Genomic DNA, 21,536 nt, shown 5'->3' on the forward strand with positions numbered 1-21,536 from the left:
GCTAGAAGACCATGTAAGCCACTCTGAACTTAGGAAGAGTGGGCAACAGCTGTGGAGTGCTAGAGTGCCTATTTCTCATGCAAAGGGTGCCAAGCTCAGTCCCCAGCATCTCCCAGCCTGAAACCATGTGGAGCTGCCGCCAATCAGTGTTGTAGACAATGGTCTGACTCTGTACAAGGCGGCTTCCAACATTCCTATGAATATAAATATACAAGAGAAGGAAAAATTTAAAATCAGAGGCACCGTTGCACCTCAGTTATAACGGTTTCTCCAAGCCTGTGTGTGCCATGCGCACACAACCCCCAGAGGTCCTTACTTGCCACAGCTGTCTGCTTTGCTCTCAGCTGAGCCCATGGCTGTGTCCATGTAAGTGGCTACATTAGTGAATCCTGCAGGCAGCTCGTCCCATTCATCAAATTTGATCCCACTTCCCAAGGAGTAGGTTCCTTCGGCACATTTACTGCACACCTGGTTCTTCATTTCTAGGTATTCCCCAGAAGCACATGAGAAAGCTGAGAAGGAAAACATGCACAGCTGATTAAGGACACAAGCAATTGGTCCATTGCAAGCTCTCTTCTAAACAAGCATTCAACAACCCTCAAATGTAGAAAATCACAAAATTGATTGGCACCTGTTTCTCAGATCTGGTATCCATTACAGGCAAGTTGTGTTGACCACAGCACCAATCTGAAAACAAATCTCGATCGTAAGAATTTTATTTCTGTAAACCAATAGTGGACGCCTTGTTCAACATGGACAGCACACAATATTTGGGTCATCCACATAGTACTGTACCATTGACACAACTGGCAAATTATTTTCATTGATCTCACAATGAGGACAGCTTAAACATTGATGAAGAAACTACACCTTTTAATAATAAAAATAACAGAATTGAATGTTCATGGCAATTACAATTTAATTTCTTTATATAAAATTGTTGCTTCAAATTGTTCCCTTCAGCCCTGTGAATAGGGCAGGCTATAAAATTTATTAACACAACTTCTGACAACTTGCGGCAAATATACTTAGTTTCCCCATCCACCTAGAACAAATGTGCACTCACACCTTTTAACTAAAAGGTGCTTTTAATTTTGCAGCTAAATACCAATTTGCTTTTCATGAATGACCAGACTCTGCTAGTTGCAAATTACACCATGTCAAAATGCCAGAGATGCCCAGGAGAAGGAGAAGACAAGCTCTGCAGTCAACATGTTTGATTGTCTTTTGAATCTAAAAGCATCCCACCTCCCCGGAGGCTGTCTTGTGCAACATGTTGGCCAGACATTCTTCACAATGCCCATCTAATCTCTGAAGAACCTGCTAGCAAGGAACTACAAGAATGCCATTTACAGGCACATTCCAACGAAACCTGACTTTCGGGTTTGACGCACATGTAGCAAAGAATGCCTACCCCATTCTATGCAGTTAGTCATCCTTGATCTGCAGGTGATTGATCTCTGTGACCTATGCAGTGGTGCACGTTCACACAAACATCCTTAAGTCCTTAGGGTTCTTTACTGCTACAGGAGCCTTCGTTGCTGCTTCATTACAGGCTCTTTATCTCAAATGGCCAACTATTTCCACGTTTCACAGGAGAACGCTCTTTTCCCGTCACAATGCATACGTCCATGAGCAGAAGTAGCTCGGAGGAAGCCAGCTGCTTGCCTGGTTCAATCTGAGGCTGAGCATGGCTAATGGCAAAATGAATCTCTTTTGACATCCGGGACAATCTGTGCAACTTGATTTGTGTTTCAGCTGGTAACTTGTCTATCACCAGAGACCTCTTTCTGCCCATCGAGGTCCCTCTGGACACTGTAGCTCAGTTTGGGGAGAGGGCTGGCCAGGCCTGTTGGGCCTCCACATATGGCCCCAATACGATTATTATTAACTTATTCATTCAATTTATATGCCGTCCTTTATCAAAAGATCCCAGGGCAGTGTACAACATTAAGGGCACATTTTATGGAGCACAATAATAAAAACATAATAAACAGCATAATCATAAAATAATCATAGTAACAGTCCCCCGCCACCACAGCTTTAACATCACTCAGTTTCTGAAACTCTGTGTTGCCAAGTTATAACCAAGCTGCCTTTAGTGGCAGTTTGCCTGACCTTGCTAATGCTCTCCTTGAGAAAATCCCGAAACCTTCCAAAGAGCTGCAAAATTCCCCAGAAGAACACACTTTGGAAATTCCTGCGTTAAGAGCTGTGGCTCTTGTGCTGACCATGTGTTTGTTTGTTTGTTTGTTTGCTTGCTTGCTTGCTTCTTTGCTTGCTTGCTATCAACCATTTTGCACTCAAGGAACCCAAATTCTGCACTGTGAAAAGTGGAATCCCGCAACCTGTAGAAATGTCCTAGGCAAGTGTCAATATTTATGCTGCTTCTGCTAATGGGGTAGCGAACACCCCAGCCTTCCCCTGCCCTTGAATCGTTTGGGATCAATTCTCTGACTTCCAAGATTTCACAAGACATTCCTCATTCAAGCCTATCGCCCCAGTTATAGGATTAGAAACTTTTAAATTAAATAAATATTCTCAGGATACTTATTTTCCCCATACCAAATTCCATGGTTTTGTTTTGTTTTGTTTTTGGTTTTTTTGCATAGCATCATAGAATTCATCACACCACTGGTTAAAGCCAGTATAGTACCACTGAATGAAGACACCAAGGAATATCATGAAGCAATAAAGAATAAAGAATTAAACTGGGAAAATTAAACTCAAAATGTTCATATGAATACTATAACCTATAATTTTATTTTCCTGATTCAGCATGCTAGATCTGAATCATTTATATGGATCTTCTTAATAGAGCCTGAATTCATGCTTATTTCACCCCATTTATTAGAACTGCCTACACTCTTAGCCTCAATTTAATCTTAATTTTAAAAGGGTGCTGCTAAAATAGTCCAGGCTCTAAAAAAGCTCACATTGAAATGAAGACAGAGGTTGTGGACTTGGACTGAGACTCCTAATTTCAGGGCCGTAGTCTTGAGCTCCATGTTGGGCAAAATATTCCTGCATTGCAGGGGGTTGGACCAGATGACTCTTGTGTTCCCTACCAACTCTACAATAAAGTCTACATCCTCAAAAAAGGTTCCTAAGTAAACTTACCAGCCATGGGATTAAAAGTCCTACTGTGCATCTCTTGTTAACTGTTTAAAGGTTAGATTACTGCTCAGGTGATGCTTTCCATCAGCTTTGGCTGGTGGCCCAGGTGTGCTCCTAGGGGCAGCCTAACTTCTGTTGTCTATGCTCTGGTAACCTCAAGGTTAGACTACTGCAACTCATTATACGTGGGGCTGACTCTGAAGACGGTTTGGAAACTTCAGCTGGTGCAGAACTCGGCATCCAGGTTGTTCATCATGGCAAGATGGTTTGAGCATAATACACCAATCTTGGCCCAACTGCACTGGCTGCCAATCAGTTTCCAGGCCCGAATTAAAAGTGCTGGTTTTGACCTATAATTTGTAAATGGCTCAGGACCACCTCTCTCCTTATAAAATGTCCCAGGCTCTGTGTTCATCATCTGAGGTCCTTCTCTGTGTGCCTCCTCTACGTGAGGTCCAGAGGGTGGCAACAGGAAAACAGGCCTTTTCTGTGGTGGCTCCCTGTCTGTGGGATGCTCTTCCCAGGGAGGCTTGCCAAGTGCCTTCATTGCATATTTTTAGGTGCCAGGCAAAAATGTTTCTCTATAACCAGGCCTTTGACTTCTTAAGCAACATGTATTTTAAATGTGTTTTGCTTTTTTATGTATTTTGTGTTCTTTCTTTTTTTTAAGTATTTTTATGTTGTGAACTTATGAACTTAAAGGACTTATTTTTTTAAAAAGTATTTTAGTTAAAGATTTCTTGATTTACAAAAGTACCATTTTTACAAATCAGTTTCATTTGTTGAGACATTGGGAAGAAAAGGGGGAAAGAGGACTTATGAGCAAACAACAGTGAAACTGGCACAAACTGGAGAGAGACTGAACTACCGTGTGATCCTGGTGCCAGAAAGGATAAAGGAAGTCAAAGGAGCAGCCAGAACCCAACATTGACATCTCCTGCTCCCTGGCTCTCCCAATATTTCAATACCTCTTTTCCATCCCTACCAGGCCACACACCTGTGGCGAGAGAAAGCCCAGTCCTTTCTTTTGCTGGTCTGCCCTCCTCCTTCAAAGGAGAGCTTAGCTCCTCCCCCAGGAACCCAGGGCTCTTGCCCCTATTCCGCCCCCCCCCCCGGCTCCCCATCTCTTGTACATCCTGGGCTATTGCTGGTCATTATCCTCTCAAGATAAAACAGCCATCAGGCTCATCAGCACTCAGCGTGTCCCAGAAATGTACTTTTAAAAACCCACCAAGGTCAAACACAAACAAGAGCAGAAAACCTTTTGTTGTTAAGCTGATTGCTGGTGCATTCGAGACCTGACAGAAAGGGGATGCATTCGCTTAGTCACAGAGCCAGCGGAGCTTGGAAGCTGCAGCAGCCTGACCTGTTCAGACCATTCAGAGCAAGATCAGTCCTGGCTTTAGCTCTAGTCCTACGGAGCAAATACCTGAACGTGAGCACTGCCAGGTATTCTAAAATAAATATTCACCCCACGAGGTGGTTTTGAACAGAGGAGCATCTGGAAGAGGTGGGCAGATACATCTGTCTAAGGAGCAGCAGCTGGTGGCAGCGGGGGGGGGGGGGGAGGTGGCATTCACCTGACCTCCCGACTGCAGTCCCTGCTGCTTAAGGGGAGGGGGGAGGGGTGGGGAGACCGACATGGTGCAAATACTGTCAGCAACACCAGATGGGCTCAGGTTGTGCATCTGCCCCGTGCCAAGCTCCCTGCCACCTCCCGCCAACCTCTCACTCTTTCAATCTTATCCATGCTCATTTATTTTAAAATGTGCAACCCACCTTTTAACCAATGCTTCAAGGCTGGCAAAATGAAACAGCATCGTTCCGGCAAATGTTAGCTTTAAACTTGCATTGACAAACTAATTTTAAAAATTAAGTTGATCAGGTTTCCACTATATCTGTTCTAGGCTGCATCAACAGAAGTCTAGTGTCCAGATCAAGGGGTGTCATAAAGGTAAAGGTAATGGACCCCTGACAGTTAAGTCCAGTCACAAACGACTCTGGGGTTGCAGCGCTCATCTCACTTTACTGGCTGAGGGAGCCGACGTTTGTCCACAGACAGTTTTTCTGGGCCATGTGGCCAGCATGACTAAGCCGCTTCTGGCAAAACCAGAGCAGCACACAGAAACGCCGTTTACCTTCCCGCCAGAGTGGTACCTATTTATCTACTTGCACTTTGACGTGCTTTCGAAGTGCTAATTTTTAAAATTAAGTTTTTGATTTTGTGCACCTGCGGACTAGGGTACATTTAGTGATAAACATGTGAGAGGAGGCTGTCACTGTCAGAGAATAAAATTTTAGAGAAAGGGGATAGTTTTAAGAATTACAAAAATCTAAGAATAACCCAGAGAGTAAGTATATTCAAAGAGTAAAGGTAAAGGTGAAGGCCCCCCTGACCATTAGGTCCAGTCATGTCCGACTCTAGGGTTGCGGCGCTCATCTGGCATTACTGGCCGAGGGAGCCAATGTACAGCTTCCGGGTCATGTGGCCAGCATGACAGAGCCGCTTCTGGCAAACCAGAGCAGCGCACGGAAACGCTGCCGTAGTGGTGCCTATTTATCTACTTGCACTTCGTGCTTTCAAACTGCTAGGTTGGCAGGAGCAGGGACCGAGCAACGGGAGCTCACCCCGTCTCAGGGATTCGAACCGCCGACCTTCTGATCGGCAAGCCCTAGGCTCTGTGGTTTAACCCACAGCGCCTCCCGTGTCAAAGAGTAAGAAGCAGCAAACCCCTCTAGATATCAACTTGATTTTCCAAATGTATCTACAGAATATCCCTACGTGTGTTTCCTTAGTAGGATGGCCCACTAAGCTCAGTGAGGTTTGCTCCCAAATAAATGGGCATTTGATCACATCCTAAGTCATGCTTGATTATGTAAGCAACAAAAAAACAAACCTAGAAATGGCAAGCTTTACATGAGATTTGTAACATAAATACATACTGCATTCCTTCCCTTTGACAGGATCAGGTAAGCCAGAACATTCCACGTTTGGGACGGCAACTCTCCATCTGGACCCACTGCTATCGCACTCCGTGTATTCAAAGTGGTACTCTGTCTGCAAGCAATAATAATAATAATAATAATAATAATAATAATGCTTCAGTGATGATATATTTACATTTCTATTTAATCCCAATGCATCAGTAGAAACCACTGGGGAGGAAACACATTGATATACAAGATATTGAACTGCCAGTGTCTGGGTGGACATGATGTGACAAAATGCACAAGGGTCACAAAGTATCAGGACTTAAATGAAAATGCATAGAAAACGAGACTTGGGCCCAAATTTCCTCTAACTGGCTACAAATGCGTCAACTCTGAGAGTGTGGGCTTCGCCTTCTGGAAATGAGGATGCCAACATGCAGCCAGAGGAAGGCTTGTGAGAGAAAATGCTCATGGGCAGAAATGCCATTCAAAGGACAGAGTACAAACACTCGAACTGGCTCAGAAACGTGAGCTGTGATTCCTGCATTGCAGCGCTTTGACTCCATGACCCTTCCAACTCTGCAATTCTATGAGTCTATGAATCTGCAGAGCTCTCTTCCAAGAGAAGTGGCCATAAAGATGCGGATGAACAAAATCCATATTTATCAAGCACGCCATTTCTTAGGGGAGCAATGGGGGACGTTTGCCCCGAATGTCACATGTGAAAGGAAAACATCAACACTGATCATCATTGACCGATAGGCATTGCCATATTGTTGTTAACTCACTCACACACACACTGGCCTATTATTATTTTTATTTCATTAATAAATCACTTCCAATGAGGCACCCCAAAGCTATCTACAAAAGAATAAACACACACGGTTGCTCACCTCCCCAGTTTCTGAGAGGTGAGAGATTCCCGGGGTTCCAGGCGCTTCCCCAGGGTTCATGTTTCCTTCGGAATGAGGCACAGCAGAGACTGTGGTGTCTTTAGGATATATGGATTATTTACACATATATACAACCTGAGCCTACAATGGAGGGACTCACGGCATTCACACCCCGAGAAGGTCTTGCTTCTCCCACAGCCACAGCCTGGGATTCCAGCAAAAACCAGGCATGACTCTGCCTTCCTGCTTTCCCAGCCTTGCTTCCAGGTTCCAGCTCACACAACTCAAATCTTTGTCTTTCTCACTACCAGAAAGTTAAGGGAGGGGGCCCCACCCATTTGTCCTCTGTCATCAAGCCACTTCCTTTGTTACCCTAATGACCCGTTACCTCAGCAGGAAGCTAGCCTGACTGCTCCAGGAATCTGAATCCTTGCTGGATCCAGGAACTAGAAGGGCCTCGCCATACAGCCTACTCCACTGGGGTGTGGAATGGACTTCTGGATTAGGGGTGGGGATGAATTTGATACAGTTACTGGTAGATCCTGCTTTAAATGCTATCAAATTTCCACTTTTCAAAACATTATGGCAACCCTAGAAATTCGCACTTATCCAGACTTTTGCAATGCAGTTCTCCAACCAAATGATCTTTACAAAAAGGCAAATGTTAGGAGAAAGTGGGCATAACAAATGAAAATAACATGCAAAAATACATTATATGTTGAGAAATTTCCTGTAAAAATGTGTCCATTAGTCAAAACTGCCCAGAAAAATGTGTTTATTAGGAGAAATTTGCACTAAAATGCTGAATAAATCTCATGAGGATTTTGTTTTTTTAATTAAAAATAAAATAAAATTGCTGCAGAAATTTGGAGAACTGAATTCAAGATTGGAGAAATGAAAAACTGAAAGAACTGAAATTGACGGATTCTTCCTGCCCTGCTCCTGACAGGATGGTATCTGCAAGATGCATCCTGTGCAGAACAGTGATTGGTTGAGGGTGTAACTGGAAAGAGGCGACTTGTAGGAATCCTGGTCCCAAGCTATACAGGGCTTTGTGCACCAATGCCAGCCCTTGAAACTCACCCAGCACCTAGTGGGCAGCCAGTGCTATTCCTTCTGCAGCAGCACAGTTTGCTTCTTACAAGCCTCATGGGGAATTTAAAACAAAAACAAAAACTCCACTATGGTGATAATATCCTTTTGCAATAAATTCACTAATTAAACACCCCTTAGAAACACAAATTGCAGTTGGTAGCTAACACATCACTGGTTAGATGTTACAGAAAAGGAATCTGAAAGCTCACAAACAAATATATCAAGTTGTCCTCTCCCCCTGGTTTCTAGCTTTGCTGGGAAGAGCCCCTTCTTAGACACCCCAGAGGGACGTGATCATCTAAGCTGATGAAACATACGAAAGAGGATGGCATGTAAAATGAATCCAATATGCTATTGAACAGACCTTCCATTGCAGAGAGAGAGAGAGAGAGAGAAATATTGACACATTTTATGATAAACAAGGATGGTTCCAGAAAGGATCACAGGCCTATTTAGTGTGTGTAGGGGGGGGGGGGGGTGTCCTTCTCCAACCAAGGGAGAAAATGACATTGATTGATGATGTGAGAGTTGGAGTTGGAGAATAGAAGGGAAGGTGTATATAGATAACAGTAAAGCAGCCTTTCTCAACCTTGGGTCCCCAGATGTTTTTGGCCTACAACTCCCATCATCCCTAGGTAGCAGAACCAGTGGTCAGGGATGATGGGAGTTGTAGGCCAAAAATATCTGGTTGAGAAAGGCTGCAGTAAAGGGAGCAGCAGGGAAAGCTGTGCTTGCCTCCTTTTCCCCGTCAGCAGCAAGGCAGAAGACAAATCTAGGTTGCAACCTGGCGACCTTTCTTCTCAGCTTTTGCGTTTTTGCAAAGACTATGGTGAGTCTTAGGTGTAATGCTAGGAGCTGAAGGGGTCGATTTCTAGTGAAAACCAAACTAAGAGTTAACCTGCATAATTTTCTAAATGGAAGGCTGACATTTTTCCAAGTATTCCAGGAAGCATACCAAAATCAATTTGTAAGATTCGGCTGAAAAGGTTAATAGTAACACAGAGAGCAAGGCCAAAAATAGATAGATGTTCATTTCCAGATAGCTTCCACAATGCATTGCCTTGTAGCTGTTCTGACAGTGAAAATGTATCTGTGTCGTCCAACAATGTTGTAAGAATTTCTCAAGCACACAGCATAACAGGATCTTCCTTCATCTGGAAAGCCTAAGGAAGGCGAGATACAACTGTACTAGTCTTAACAGTGTAAGACCACCTAAAGATGAAGGGGGGCATTTATTATCATCCTTTTTGCTGCTATGGTGCCCTGCTTGACTGCACTGAGCACACTCCTTCTGTGCAATAAATGATGATAATCTGCTTCATCCCCCTCTGACAACCACTTAGCTCAGCAGGATAGTTTTATAAATGTTCTCCTTCCAATCGTTGCAATTTGTGTTTCTTCAACAATAGCAAAGACACTTCCTACTTCCTTCCATTATCCATTTTGATGACCCGAGGAAACCAAAGCATGGTCTCTACACACACACACCCTTTGCTTTTATGCTATTGTACTGATTTTTTGTGCGGGAGGCGAGGGGAGACCCTGGCTACACATTATGCAACACTGATCAGTGGGGAGAAAATGCGAGCATTGCTGTGGTACTGGGTGCATATTCCACTGAAAGGCATGCCAAATGAGGATGGAAGACGCCCACATTTTGCCCCACTAGTCATGCATAACGGTACGAGACTAACGTTGGATCAGGATCAGTGCTGGAAGGCCAAGGGCCACAGGGACAATTTGCTGCTTGCGGACACCCCCCCCCAACAGAGTGACAGCAATGCCACATCATCTCAGCCATATCATCACACAGTAAAGTCTGACTTGCTCCATAGCCACCATGGCATCATCATGCTCACTTCACAACCCACAATGCACTGTGCAGTAAGGGGACCCCCTTGGGGTGGGGTGGGGTGGTGCTAAAGCTGCACAGGAGCAGGGGAAGCAATGCTGGTGAAGTGAGACGCGGAAATTTTGGAAGAGTGGAAAGCTGAGAAGTTTTGCACCACCCACAGCAGACAAACGTTTTTGCATCAAAAATCAAGCCTTCTGGAAATTGAGCACAGCACAATCTGCTCTGGCAGTTGAAGATCAGCAGAGATTAGCTAAGCGAGATAAACAGATACTGAGATCCACATGCTAGCTGCGCCTCCTTCCCTAGCCGTATGGTGTCAGGGCAAATTCCTCCACTTTTCCTTGCCTGCGAAGAGGCACCTTTCAGGAGCCTGTGTATGTGTTGTGTGGTGAGTGGAACATGCAGCCAGGTTCATATCCACTGACACCATCACCAATGCACCAGGAATCGCACAAGAATGTAATTGCACGCACCACTGTCAAGGAATAAGCCTCCTCCAGCTTCCTGGACTCTGCTCAGTAACTATGTAAGCATCTTCTTGGTTCTGATCCCTGGTATCAACATTCCCGTTGAGCTCCTAATACTGTAATGTGTTTTTAAACCACTTCCAAGCATTCTGGAGAGGTCTGGCCCTGTTGCCTTTGCCTTTCAACAACTTCCTTTTACACAGGGCTGGCCCATCCATGAGGCATGGGGAAGTGACTGCCTCAGGCAGCAGGATTCACTGGGGCAGCAGATGCTGATGTCGATCTTCCTTTCGCGCTTGTTCCTGATGTAGATCTTCTTCACCCCTTTTTCCCTGGCGGAGGGGGGGGACACAATTTTGGGGTCTGCCTCAGGTGCCAAAATGTATTGGGCTGGCCCTATTTTACCCAATCCTTTGGGGGGACTTCTCTCTTTTGAAGTAAAATGTGTCAGATTTTCTTGGCAAGTAGCCATTTACACATATCCTTAAGGCTGGGTTGCTTCTTGGCCCCGCTAGAGGAGGGCTAGGGAAGCCCCTTTCCATCCAAAAGCCACATTCGCTCAGGGGCAGCCTTCCAGGGACTGCACAATGGTGGTGGGAGGAACTAGAGGCAAAAACTAGAAATGTGGGCACACACGATACTTACTTTAGTATAGAACTCAGCTCACAATGCCACACAAAGGCTTCTCAACACCCATTTATCCACCTTCCAACCTGGCAAGCCAGAGACATGAGCAGAGGTCAAGGCCACATGCAAAGAGGGCTGCCAAGAGGCGTGGCCTGAGCAAATGGGGGTGTGGCCATGGGCTCTCCATGTACTGGGGAGAGAAGATGGAGGGCCACATTTGGCCCCTGAGCCTGAAGTCATCGTCCGTCCGTCCGTCCGTCCGTCGTCCCCCCCCCCCCCCGTTTGCACTATAGAGTGTGATGATGGACTCCCAGGAAAAAGCTTTTCTACAAGATAGATAAGTACTATTGTTCAAGTGCAAACACTAAGAACAACAGAATGGCTCTCATCTTGTAATCACTGTAGAACAAATGGTTGAAAGCGGGTAATTTTCCTCCTTCTCTCTGAAGAGAGGACACATCACTTCTCATCTTGCAGATAAGACATTTTCCCCTTAACCTGATTAACTGCTTAACAGCATACAATGCTATTAAAAGATCTCTTCAGCTAAAATGGGCTTCCATAATCTTTAGAGACACGTGTGTGTGTGTGTGTGTGTGTGTGTGTGATCTATATTTACATGTGAACAGGAATTAAACGTACAAAAAAAAAACCCCTGCACTAAAGCTCCTTTAAGAAAAGAACAAAAGGAGGATTATGAGATGGGGGGGGGTTAACCCGGTCAAATGCTCTAGTGATCTTTTCTAACTAATTAGGCTGGAGGCAAAGAGAAAACACTCTCTCCTCCTTTATTCTGACAGAGATGTTGAGACCAGTAGCATCGCTGGGGGGGAGGGGGTTAAATGCAAAAAACCCCAATAAGTTCATCAGTTCATTACTAAATGTGACAACAGCAGTAAGAGAATAATACACGCAAAAAGGGGAAAGACAAAGAAATACCAACCAAGGAAGACAAATTGAAAGAAGTTTAACAACGAAAATTAAAGATCAGGAGGAGTCAGTGTTTAGGGAAGAGTGGAAGCCTTATGTAGAATATTTGAAGGAATATAGTAACCAGATTAATATGCAAGTAGGATTTGAACTGTAAACAGAAATGAAAAATAATTTAGATGTTAAGTTAGGATACTCTGCCAAACATGAGAATATATTATGAGGCGTCTTGTCTTGTCTGGTTAAAGGAATGGTTGTCTTTAAGGAATCCATATATTTTAGACCTAGAAGGTCATGAAAACAGTTTTGGTTGGCACGCATATGGCACATGGTATGGGATGACAAAGAAGATTTTTTGAAGCATATAATTAGGAGAAATCTATACAGAATATGAGATAAATATAAACAGCTATTGGAAAACAAAACACCACTTTGGCTCTCACCATTAGAAGCCATAGCGGTGAAACAGAAAAAATATGACTTACATGAATTTTGAAAGTTTTGTCCATGGTTTATATGTATATATTATTGGTTGTAATTACCCAATACTGTGTGTTATTTTGTATATGAGCTTAAAGCTGCAATAAACCTAAGTAGGTAAGTAGTATGACTTAAAATTGAGTGATCTATAGAGTTTTTCTAAAGGAGGAGAGTGGTGAAATTAAATTAAAAGCGTTTGAAGAGTTATGAGGAAGGTTACAGTATCAACATCTAAATGAAGTATTTAAAATAAATAAAACTTCCCAATTAAAGAGAAACCTGCTAGAATGCAATGTTAATGTGTTGTTGAAAATGTATAAGATGCTATTAGAATAGGAAACGAAAGACGAACAAGTGAAATCTTCATTGATACATTGGGCAATGGATACTGGTCATAATACTGCAATAGAGAGGCATGGGAGCAATCATGGAATCATAATCAAAACAAAAGAATGATTATCTATGATTTAAATTTATTTTTACTTTGTATATTGTAAAAGCTTATAAATAAATTTATTTTAAAAATATATTAAGTGAGGATGAAAGTGGGGTGTTAAGTTGCAATATGCAGCAGGGTAAGGGAAAATAAGGAAACCATGGAGGGAAGGAGGGGAAGTTCACATGTACCAGAAAGAACGGTGGAAATTAAATATGTAATAAGTGTTTGAAAATTCTAAATAAAATATTAAGAGAAACCAGTTGCATCACCACAAATTTGTTACCGGTATGTGCTCAGCAAATCAGGCCAGTTTCCCCAAGTCTATTTTACATCCGCATAGACCAATGAGATCTCAAGAGAGGATGAAACCATCAATTGGTATTAACCATCTCAGCTAAATGGAAAATCCATGTACAGAGACAATATACCTGTCTGCCAGAGGCTATAGACAAGCAACAAAGGGAGGTCAACCTTGCTTCACTCACCTGTTTCAGAGCTATCTGAAGTTCATATTATGGTGGCACTGGCATTTTCACTAACCGGTGCCACACCCACTTTGCAAAGAGGGTTGGAAGTGGATTTGCACTAATGCCACAGCCCTGACCGGAGATACGCCTGCTGAACCCAAGGCTACCATGCATCTGCCTCGGAAACTGGTCTGGCTTCTAACGCTGAGCCTGAAGCTGGTAACCAGGTGTCCACTTCTGGGCTTGTCTGCACTTCCACTTGTCCCCTGCCTGGACAGCAAGGCTCTTTTGCCCCTCCACTCCCCCTAGGAAAACCTGCTCTTTACCACTGAATCAGAGCAAACAACAATCTGCAGAAACCCTTATTGATGTTTGTTCCGTTTCAGCGGCAAATAGTGGGTTTCCTTGGGGGAAGTCAGTGGGACAAATGGATGTGTGGACAAGCCCTGAGTCGAGACTTGGCAGAAAAGAGCCTGCAGAACTGGAGCCAGAACCCTGGGGAGCACTTTTCCCTGAGCCCAAGGGCCTTCAGCACTACTGCTCCTGACACATGGGAGTTACCCAGGTGGGAGAAAAGAGATGTGGTGTCTGTTCCTGTAAGAATCTGCATTCTTCAAACTTAGGAGGGTTGCATTGGAAGCAAATGTCCAAGGGCCTTAGTGGAGTGTGCCCCCCCCCCCCCGTTTTTGTTGGAGCCAGTAGGCACAAGGAGCTGTCCGTGGTGCTGCAATGACCTTGCTGTTTTGTGTCCTGTGCTTGCCTGTCTTGTTACAATGCCTAATGGGTAACAACTAAAAAAAGATCAGAAAATATTCATTGTACTTGTATATAACATTTTCATTGTACTTGTATATAATTATCACTTATAGCCTCCCATAATATATATATAATGAGTGACATGTAAATCTCATTAATAAATAAACTGACTTTTGAGTAACTGTCCTGAGTTTGCAGGACTGAATTCATGAAGGAAATGAGTGTCCCAAATCACAGTGTAATATAAAGTCCCATCTAAACACATTATGTTTTATGAATGAAGCTCCTCTGGCCAGTTACAGGGACAAGAGTCAATGGCAGAAAACGAAAAAGATCTCATACAAATTTCCAGCGGGAGGAAAATCTAGATGTGAGCAATTAAATCATTCTAATACAGAGCCTCATTTTTCATGCCACACAGCTTTTTAAGGCAGCTCATACATAACATGCTATTATGCTTTGATCCTAGCCACATTCAAGTGATTTGTAGATTACATTTTCATTTGGGCAAGGGAGCCTGATATAACAAATCTATGGATATAAATAAAACAATATCAGCTCTGGCTGTGAACTACAAATCAGTTCAAGAGAACACTTCAGCCTGAACTCATTTTAGCCACATTGACATTTATAGGACTAAACCAATTTAAATCTTTCAAAACAAAAACGGGGGAATGGATATTAACTGTGATGCAGGGCTGATGCCAAAAACAGCTGATCCACATCAAACTCTCCCAGCTCTCCCTATAATGTTCAGGCCTGCTCCCCCCATGTCACCACAGCATCCCCTCATGGCTTTTCTTTGCTGCTGCACCTGATCCCTAGATGTTGGTGGTGTGAGAGTGAAAATGCACAACGGGATGAATGACATCACGGCATGGGCAAGTGTGCCTGGACATGACAGAGAAGTGCCTGGACATGACTACATCATGTATAATGTTTGGTGCTACTCTAACTGACGTCTGGGATCCGGCTCCAGACTGGAATTCTGTCACACCGGTGCAACTTTATGAGTAGCAGTTCAGGGTGGTACAACCCACCATACATGTAAATGAAAAGAAGATGTGAAAAGGGCCAGGCAAAGACAACTGAAACACCTTGGCCAGTCCTCCTTCTCTTCCTACTCCTCAGCCTCAGAAAAGGCTTCCTCCTTTCCCCACAAAAAAGTGATGTTAAAACGGGGGGGGGGGAGTTGTGGCCCTCCAGATGTGGTTCAACTCCAACTCCTATCCACCCCAGGCAGCATGGGTGATGGTCAGGGCTGTTGGGAGTTGTAGTCCCGCAACATTTGGAAGGCCTTGGGCTCCCCATACCTGCATTAAGCAAAGCACTCACCAGCTCAGCTTCCACATTCACCTGCCACAAAATGACACATTGACTGAGAGCATCCCAGAACATTCCTCAGAGTGCCATAGCCAGTCATTTCTACATCCTGATTTTATACCTCTCTGGCTAAGATAGACTTCCCCTGCTGCTCTATAATAAGACCGCTCAAAAGGTGCTACATGAAAATCCAGTGGCTGTCACACATGCCCTCAGCTTTCTCCTCTCCTGCTAGCAGGATTCATCTGTCAAAGATGCTGTAATGCATTAGGCTGTGGACACACAGCCAGCGATCAAGTTGTCTTATACAAGATCAGATGACTTCTCCATCTAGCCCTATACTGTCCACACTGACTGGAAGCGGCTCTCCAGGATGTCAGGGAGGTCCCACTCATCATCGGTTACCTCATCCTTTTCACAGGAGATACCAAAAATTGGGACCTACTGCAGACAAGGCATGTGATCTACCCACTGAGCTATGGTCCCTTCCCAGCTGCAGGGATGCCAGAATGAGAAATCACAGTGATGCCACTCAACCTGATTCAGACACTGACCAAGCCAGTATTTGGCTTTTCCGGCTTCCTTTTTGTGAACATGCCTAATTATCCCATTCAGTCAAGAGAAGCTTGCAAAACAACAACCATCAATATGTTCCATTATCTTTAATATGCATTTTGACTCCATTTCCAGTTTGCAATGAGGGCAGGATACCACAGGTGCCCTCAACCCTCCTTACGCTACTGGTTCCTTGGTATGCTCACAGGGGAGACAAATCAGGAATCTTGCTGTCAAGGCCAAAAGATACACAATGCAGGAAACCCATAATCACATCTCCTGATGTTTTCATTTTTACCTAAAAGCAGCTAACCACTCTCCCCTGCCATTTCCGCAATCTAAATCTCTTCTCCCCACCAAAGGTACTATTAGCCCCATACCAGTGACTGCATTTTTTTCTGCTCTGAGGCAAATAGCTTTGGATGGGAGAGGAATCACATCAGCAAAAGGCACTGGGCAGAAACAGGGAACCTGTGGCCCTCCAGAAACTCCAGCCCCTTTCAGACGCAGCCAGGATGCCAATGGGCAGGTATCAGGGGTGGAGCAAGGGGGCGGGCGGCCCCGGGTACCGCCCTGGGGGGGTGACACTCTGGGGGCGGGCCCAGCCCCCGCGATTGGCGCAGCAACTTTTAAGTCTGTGCTGCTGTTCGCGCGCTGCAGCCTTAAAAGTTGCCGTGCCGCCGCACGGAAGGGGTGCCGCCCACTCGTGCCCACCATTTGTGCCCACGGCGCGGCAACTTAAAAAAAAAAGGAAAGGGGGAAGGAAAGCAGTGCCAGGAGAGCGAACAAGCGGCTGCTTCCCCCCCCTTTTTTTTCTTTTTTTTAAAGGGCTTTTTTCGGCGTTCAGCTGCAGAGCCCAACGCCAAAAAAAGCCCTTTAAAAAGGGGGAGAAGCAGCTGCCAGCATAGCAAACAAGCGGCTGCTTTCCTTTTGTAGCGCCCGTGCGTCATGACGCACGCCGCCACCCGGGGGGGTGCCTTTGGATTTGGCGCCCTGGGTGCCGCGGAGGCATCCTCCGCCGCTGGTAGGTATGATGGGAGCCGTGAGGGACACAGGTGGCACTGTGGTCTAAACCACTGAGCCTCTTGGGCTTGCCGATCAGAAGGTCGGCAGTTTGAATCTGCATGACGGGGTGAGCTCCCCTTGCTCTGTCCCAGCTTCTGCTAACCTAGCAGTTCAAAAGCATGCCAAAAAGTGCAAGTAGATAAATAGGTACCACAGTGGCAGGAAAGTAAATGACATTTCCGTGCACTCTGGTTTCCGTCATGGTGTCCCATTGTGCCAGAAGCGGTTTAGTCATGCTACCCACATGACCTGGAAAGCTATCTGTGGACAAATGCCAGCTCCCTCGGCCTGAAAGTGAGCTGAGCACCACACCCCATAGTCAAGTTTGACTGAATGATTGTGCAGGGGTCCTTTACCTTTACCTTTTGCCTTTATGATGGGAGCTGTGGTCCAGCGTCATCTGAAGGGCACAGCTTCCCCCTCCCTGGCACAGAGGAAAGGTTAACCCTAACTTCCCCAGTGCTGCTGCTATCATGCTTGTGTTCTGGGAGGTGGGTTGGCATGGAGACCTTTTGAGTGCCTCAGGAGACCATATTAGCAGCAGCTGCAGCACAACACAGACCTAATGAATTAGATGGTCCCACATTTCTCTCTTTCATTTGGGTTCACCTGCACTGTTGCCATCTGGTCATAATTGGTATGGACAAGTCATGTTTCAGGCCCTGCCCATAACAGAGTAAAGCAAAGTTACTATGGATGGAGACCCAAGAAGAGAACAAGGCAAATGAGATGTGCTGCCACATGGGGACAGAGATGAGGAACCTGCAGCCCTGAACACCGGCCATTCTGTAATGGGAAACTAACGGGAGCCAGAGGGCACCAGGTTGCCCATAGCTGGCACCCAGCCCACCAACTGTATTAACCTGCTAGCCTTTCAAGGAGTCCACATATGTAGGTTGGCTACAACATGACTGCAACCTTAAGTGATCATTTGCATGTGTGCAAAAGCATCCCACACTAGCATGGTGAGAGATTTTATTTTCTTAGGTTCCATGATCACTGCAGATGGTGACAGCAGTCACGAAATTAGAAGACGCCTGCTTCTTGGGAGGAAAGCAATGACAAACCTAGGCAGCATCTTAAAAAGCAGAGACACCACCTTGCCGACAAAGGTCTGTATAGTTAAAGCCATGGTTTTCCCAGTAGTGATGTATGGAAGTGAGAGCTGGACCATCAAGAAGGCTGATCGCCGAAGAATTGATGCTTTTGAATTATGGTGCTGGAGGAGACTCTTGAGAGTCCCGTGGACTGCAAAAAGATCAAATTTATCCATCCTTAAAGAAATCAGCCCTGAGTGCTCACTGGAAAGACAGATCCTGAAGTTGAGGCCCCAGTACTTTGGCTACCTCATGAGAAGAGAAGACTCCCTGGAAAAGATCCTGAGGCTGGGAAAGATTGAGAGCACAAGGAGAAGGGGACGACAGAGGATGAGATGGTTGGACGGTGTTCTCGAGGCTACAAACATGAGTCTGACCAAACTGCGGGAGGCAGTGAAAGACAGGTGTGCCTGGCGTGCTCTGGTTCATGGGGTCACGAAGAGTCGGACACGACTGAACAACTGAACAACAACAACAATAGCATCCCAAGAGCAACCTCCCAACACTGGCATCCCTGCATCTTACCTGGGCAGGACTGGGATAGTGGACAGGTCAGTGTGGGCACATCAGCAGTGCACGCACACAGTCCCGACCATTCTGGTGCCCTACCCCAATGTAAGAGGCACCAGTGTCAGGAGGCAGGCCCCGCAGCAGCTGGCTCTGTCATATGGGCTGCTACCGCATGTGTGAATGGGGTCACACTCACAAGAGCTAAGAGTTAGCTTTTCCCTATGATAAAGGATTGCACCAAGTCGCAGATAGTCTTTTCATCTTAGGCTTCCCACAATAGAGTCATATTGCAAAGAAATTTTAGAACTCTTGATGAAGTAATCAAAATGTAATTAAATAGGTTGTAAAATAATATTTAAATACATGTTCAAATGCAGAATTCCACACTTTTTTCAGGAAGAGAGATCACAAATTAACATGGAAAAAGGAAAGAATGGAATTATGAGGTTGGACACATGCAAAAGTGAAATAGACTAGATCCATCTAGGATTCATCCACGGCTAGAGTAAACCACATTTAAACCTTCCAATACAACTGCAAATTCCTACTTTTAAAAAGTGTGTGACAATATTATTTGAAGCTCTTCATAAAGCTTCATCATTTCACGGTGCTAGTATCAGGATGTCAGAATTTTGTAAGCAAAAACCTCCTAGGGTTTAAACTTCAGCACTGAGCTGAAGGATGCAGAATTAAATAGCGTATACCCTCCAACGGTCCTCAGATGAAAATAAAGACACTTCCCACTCCTCCCAAGTGACCCTCCTCAACCCCCCCCCATTTTTGTCCCCTCCCCCTGCAAAGCATATCCTATCAGGAAAAGGGCAAGTGCCAACACATGCCCTCCACCCTCCTGAGAAGACTTCTTAATTCTGATTTTATTTTATTCTATTCTTTGGTAGATTTGCAAAAAGAAAGAAAAAACCCACCAATAAATAAATTTTAGAAAGGGGCAAGATTAGACATGGATGCACAAAGCATAAAAAAGCAAGACTCCTTGCACTCTGCTCTGCTTGTCCTTTCTTCCCTCCCAGGGCAGCCCTGCTCTCTGCCTGCCCCTATGAGCTGCCCAAGCGAGGGGGAGAGTGGTGGCAGCCAAGGAGAGGCCATGGGATGCTCCCTCACTGGCACCACCATCGTGGTCGTCGCTTGGTTCAACTTCCTCCCCAAACTCAGTGGTGCTGGTGCTGGCGGGGGAAATAGGGACGTTCCAGGACCAAATCAGAAGCCAGGATGACTTCCGTAACTCCTGGACTATGCCTCGAAATTCAGGACACTATGAATAGGGGCTCCGCACAGCACTGAAAACGGTGATCTATTTCTCATCAAATCTAGCACTATTTATCCTCACAAATAAGATCCTGCCATGGTCAGCTCAGATCTGTTGGAGCACAGGCTCCCTTCACCCCAACACTGTCCTTTTCATCAGCAGCTTCCTCCTGGCTTGTGTCTGTTAAAGCAACTTCTGTTCCCATAATTAGTTACCGTATATACTTGAGTATAAGCCTAGTTTTTCAGCACACTTTTTGTGCTTTAAAAGCTGCCCTCGGCTTATACTCAAGTCAGCCATTCCTTAAGAAGTGTACAAGAACGGTGGTTCTTTACTCTCCCCAGGCAGCTTCTTCCATTCCTGAACTGCTCACATAAATGCAAACTTTAGACCCCAGAAGGCAGAAAGCCTATCAGTTAAGGAAGTATTAAAACCCCACAGGTGCTCACTTTCCCTGGCTCCTGCTTAAACAGGACAGGATCCCAGCCTTCTCTGTATAACACAAGGGAACATTGCGCTGTGGGTTAAACCACAGAGCCCTAGGGCTTGCTGATCAGAAGAATGACGGTTCGAAACCCTGCGACGGGGTGAGCTCCACAGCAGCAAAGGAGGAAGAGGAAGGAGCAGCCCAAAGGGCTGCTTTGGGCTGCTCGTTCCTCCTCTACCACAGTGGCAAAGGTGAACCGGCTTATACTTGAGTCAATAAGCTTTCCCACATTTTTGTAGGGAAATTAGGTGCCTCGGCTTATATTTGGGTCGACTTATACTCGAGTATATACGGTACTTCCTGTTTACTCATGGAGCTATAACATGCCTAATTGGGTCTCAGTTGATCCCTGCTGGAGAAAGGTAGTTAATGGTGGCTTTCTTCTTTGCAGCCAAAGCAGATCCTCATTATCCACCATGTTCACAAAAATGATTAAACAGGAAAACACATTGTAAGAAGCAGTCTGTTGTTATGCCAGTTGTTAAAATTTAATCTAATTTATTTGCATTTTATTTGCACAGATAGAAGGTTCATGGGTACATAATGTATATTCTTTACACTGAACACAATGACTTGAGGTGGATATGTGTATCGAAATAAACACAATTAATTGCTACCATTGAAAAGCATTTTGCAAGTGATGGGAAATGCACCCTAATTTGAGTGTTTCCACTGTGTCAGGTCCCTAGTCTGCCATTTGTGCACACTGTTTGTCTGTCATTCAGGCATTATGCAGATGCAAAATGCTCAGCTGCTACTTCCCTCAATGATGGAGGACACAGGGGCCAGGTTCCACCCAACTTGGAGGAGAGACCATGGCATGCATGTGACATCAGGTGCATGATGTGCCCATGTGATGTTATGTGGTGGGAGGAGGCCACGAGGCCCGCCATAACCATGTGGAGGCCCAGTGGGGTCCACCACAGCCACAGCTCAACAGGAAGGCCAAACAGGCCCCAACGTTGCTGCAGGTAGCCCTGGCAAGGCCTGCTGCAGCCATGAGAAGGCCGGATGGGACCTGCCAAACCCCTCAAAAAAAAATTTGGGGGGGGGGGTTTCCAGCCCCTTAAGGTAGAGCCTAAGAAGGAGGAAGACAGTTCAAGAGAAATGTATTATTCAACTCCATTCGTGGTTGGCACTGAAATTAAACAAAAATGCTTTTGAAGCTACAGTTA

General features: G+C 45.1%; 1 protein-coding gene across 1 annotated transcript in view; it reads right to left on the reverse strand.

Moving 5' to 3' along the window:
• The window catches only part of ELAPOR2 (endosome-lysosome associated apoptosis and autophagy regulator family member 2), an 81,343-nt gene that overhangs the window by 39,317 nt on the left and 20,490 nt on the right, over positions 1-21,536 (reverse strand). The window contains exons 2-3 of the mRNA XM_033162013.1: positions 6,061-6,175; positions 317-512 (exon numbers count right to left, since the gene is read on the reverse strand). Of these exons, the coding sequence (XP_033017904.1) occupies positions 317-512; positions 6,061-6,175 (311 nt within the window). The remainder of the gene's footprint in view (positions 1-316; positions 513-6,060; positions 6,176-21,536) is intronic.

Source organism: Lacerta agilis, chromosome 10 (genome assembly GCF_009819535.1).
Source record: "Lacerta agilis isolate rLacAgi1 chromosome 10, rLacAgi1.pri, whole genome shotgun sequence".
Taxonomy (NCBI): domain Eukaryota; kingdom Metazoa; phylum Chordata; class Lepidosauria; order Squamata; family Lacertidae; genus Lacerta; species Lacerta agilis.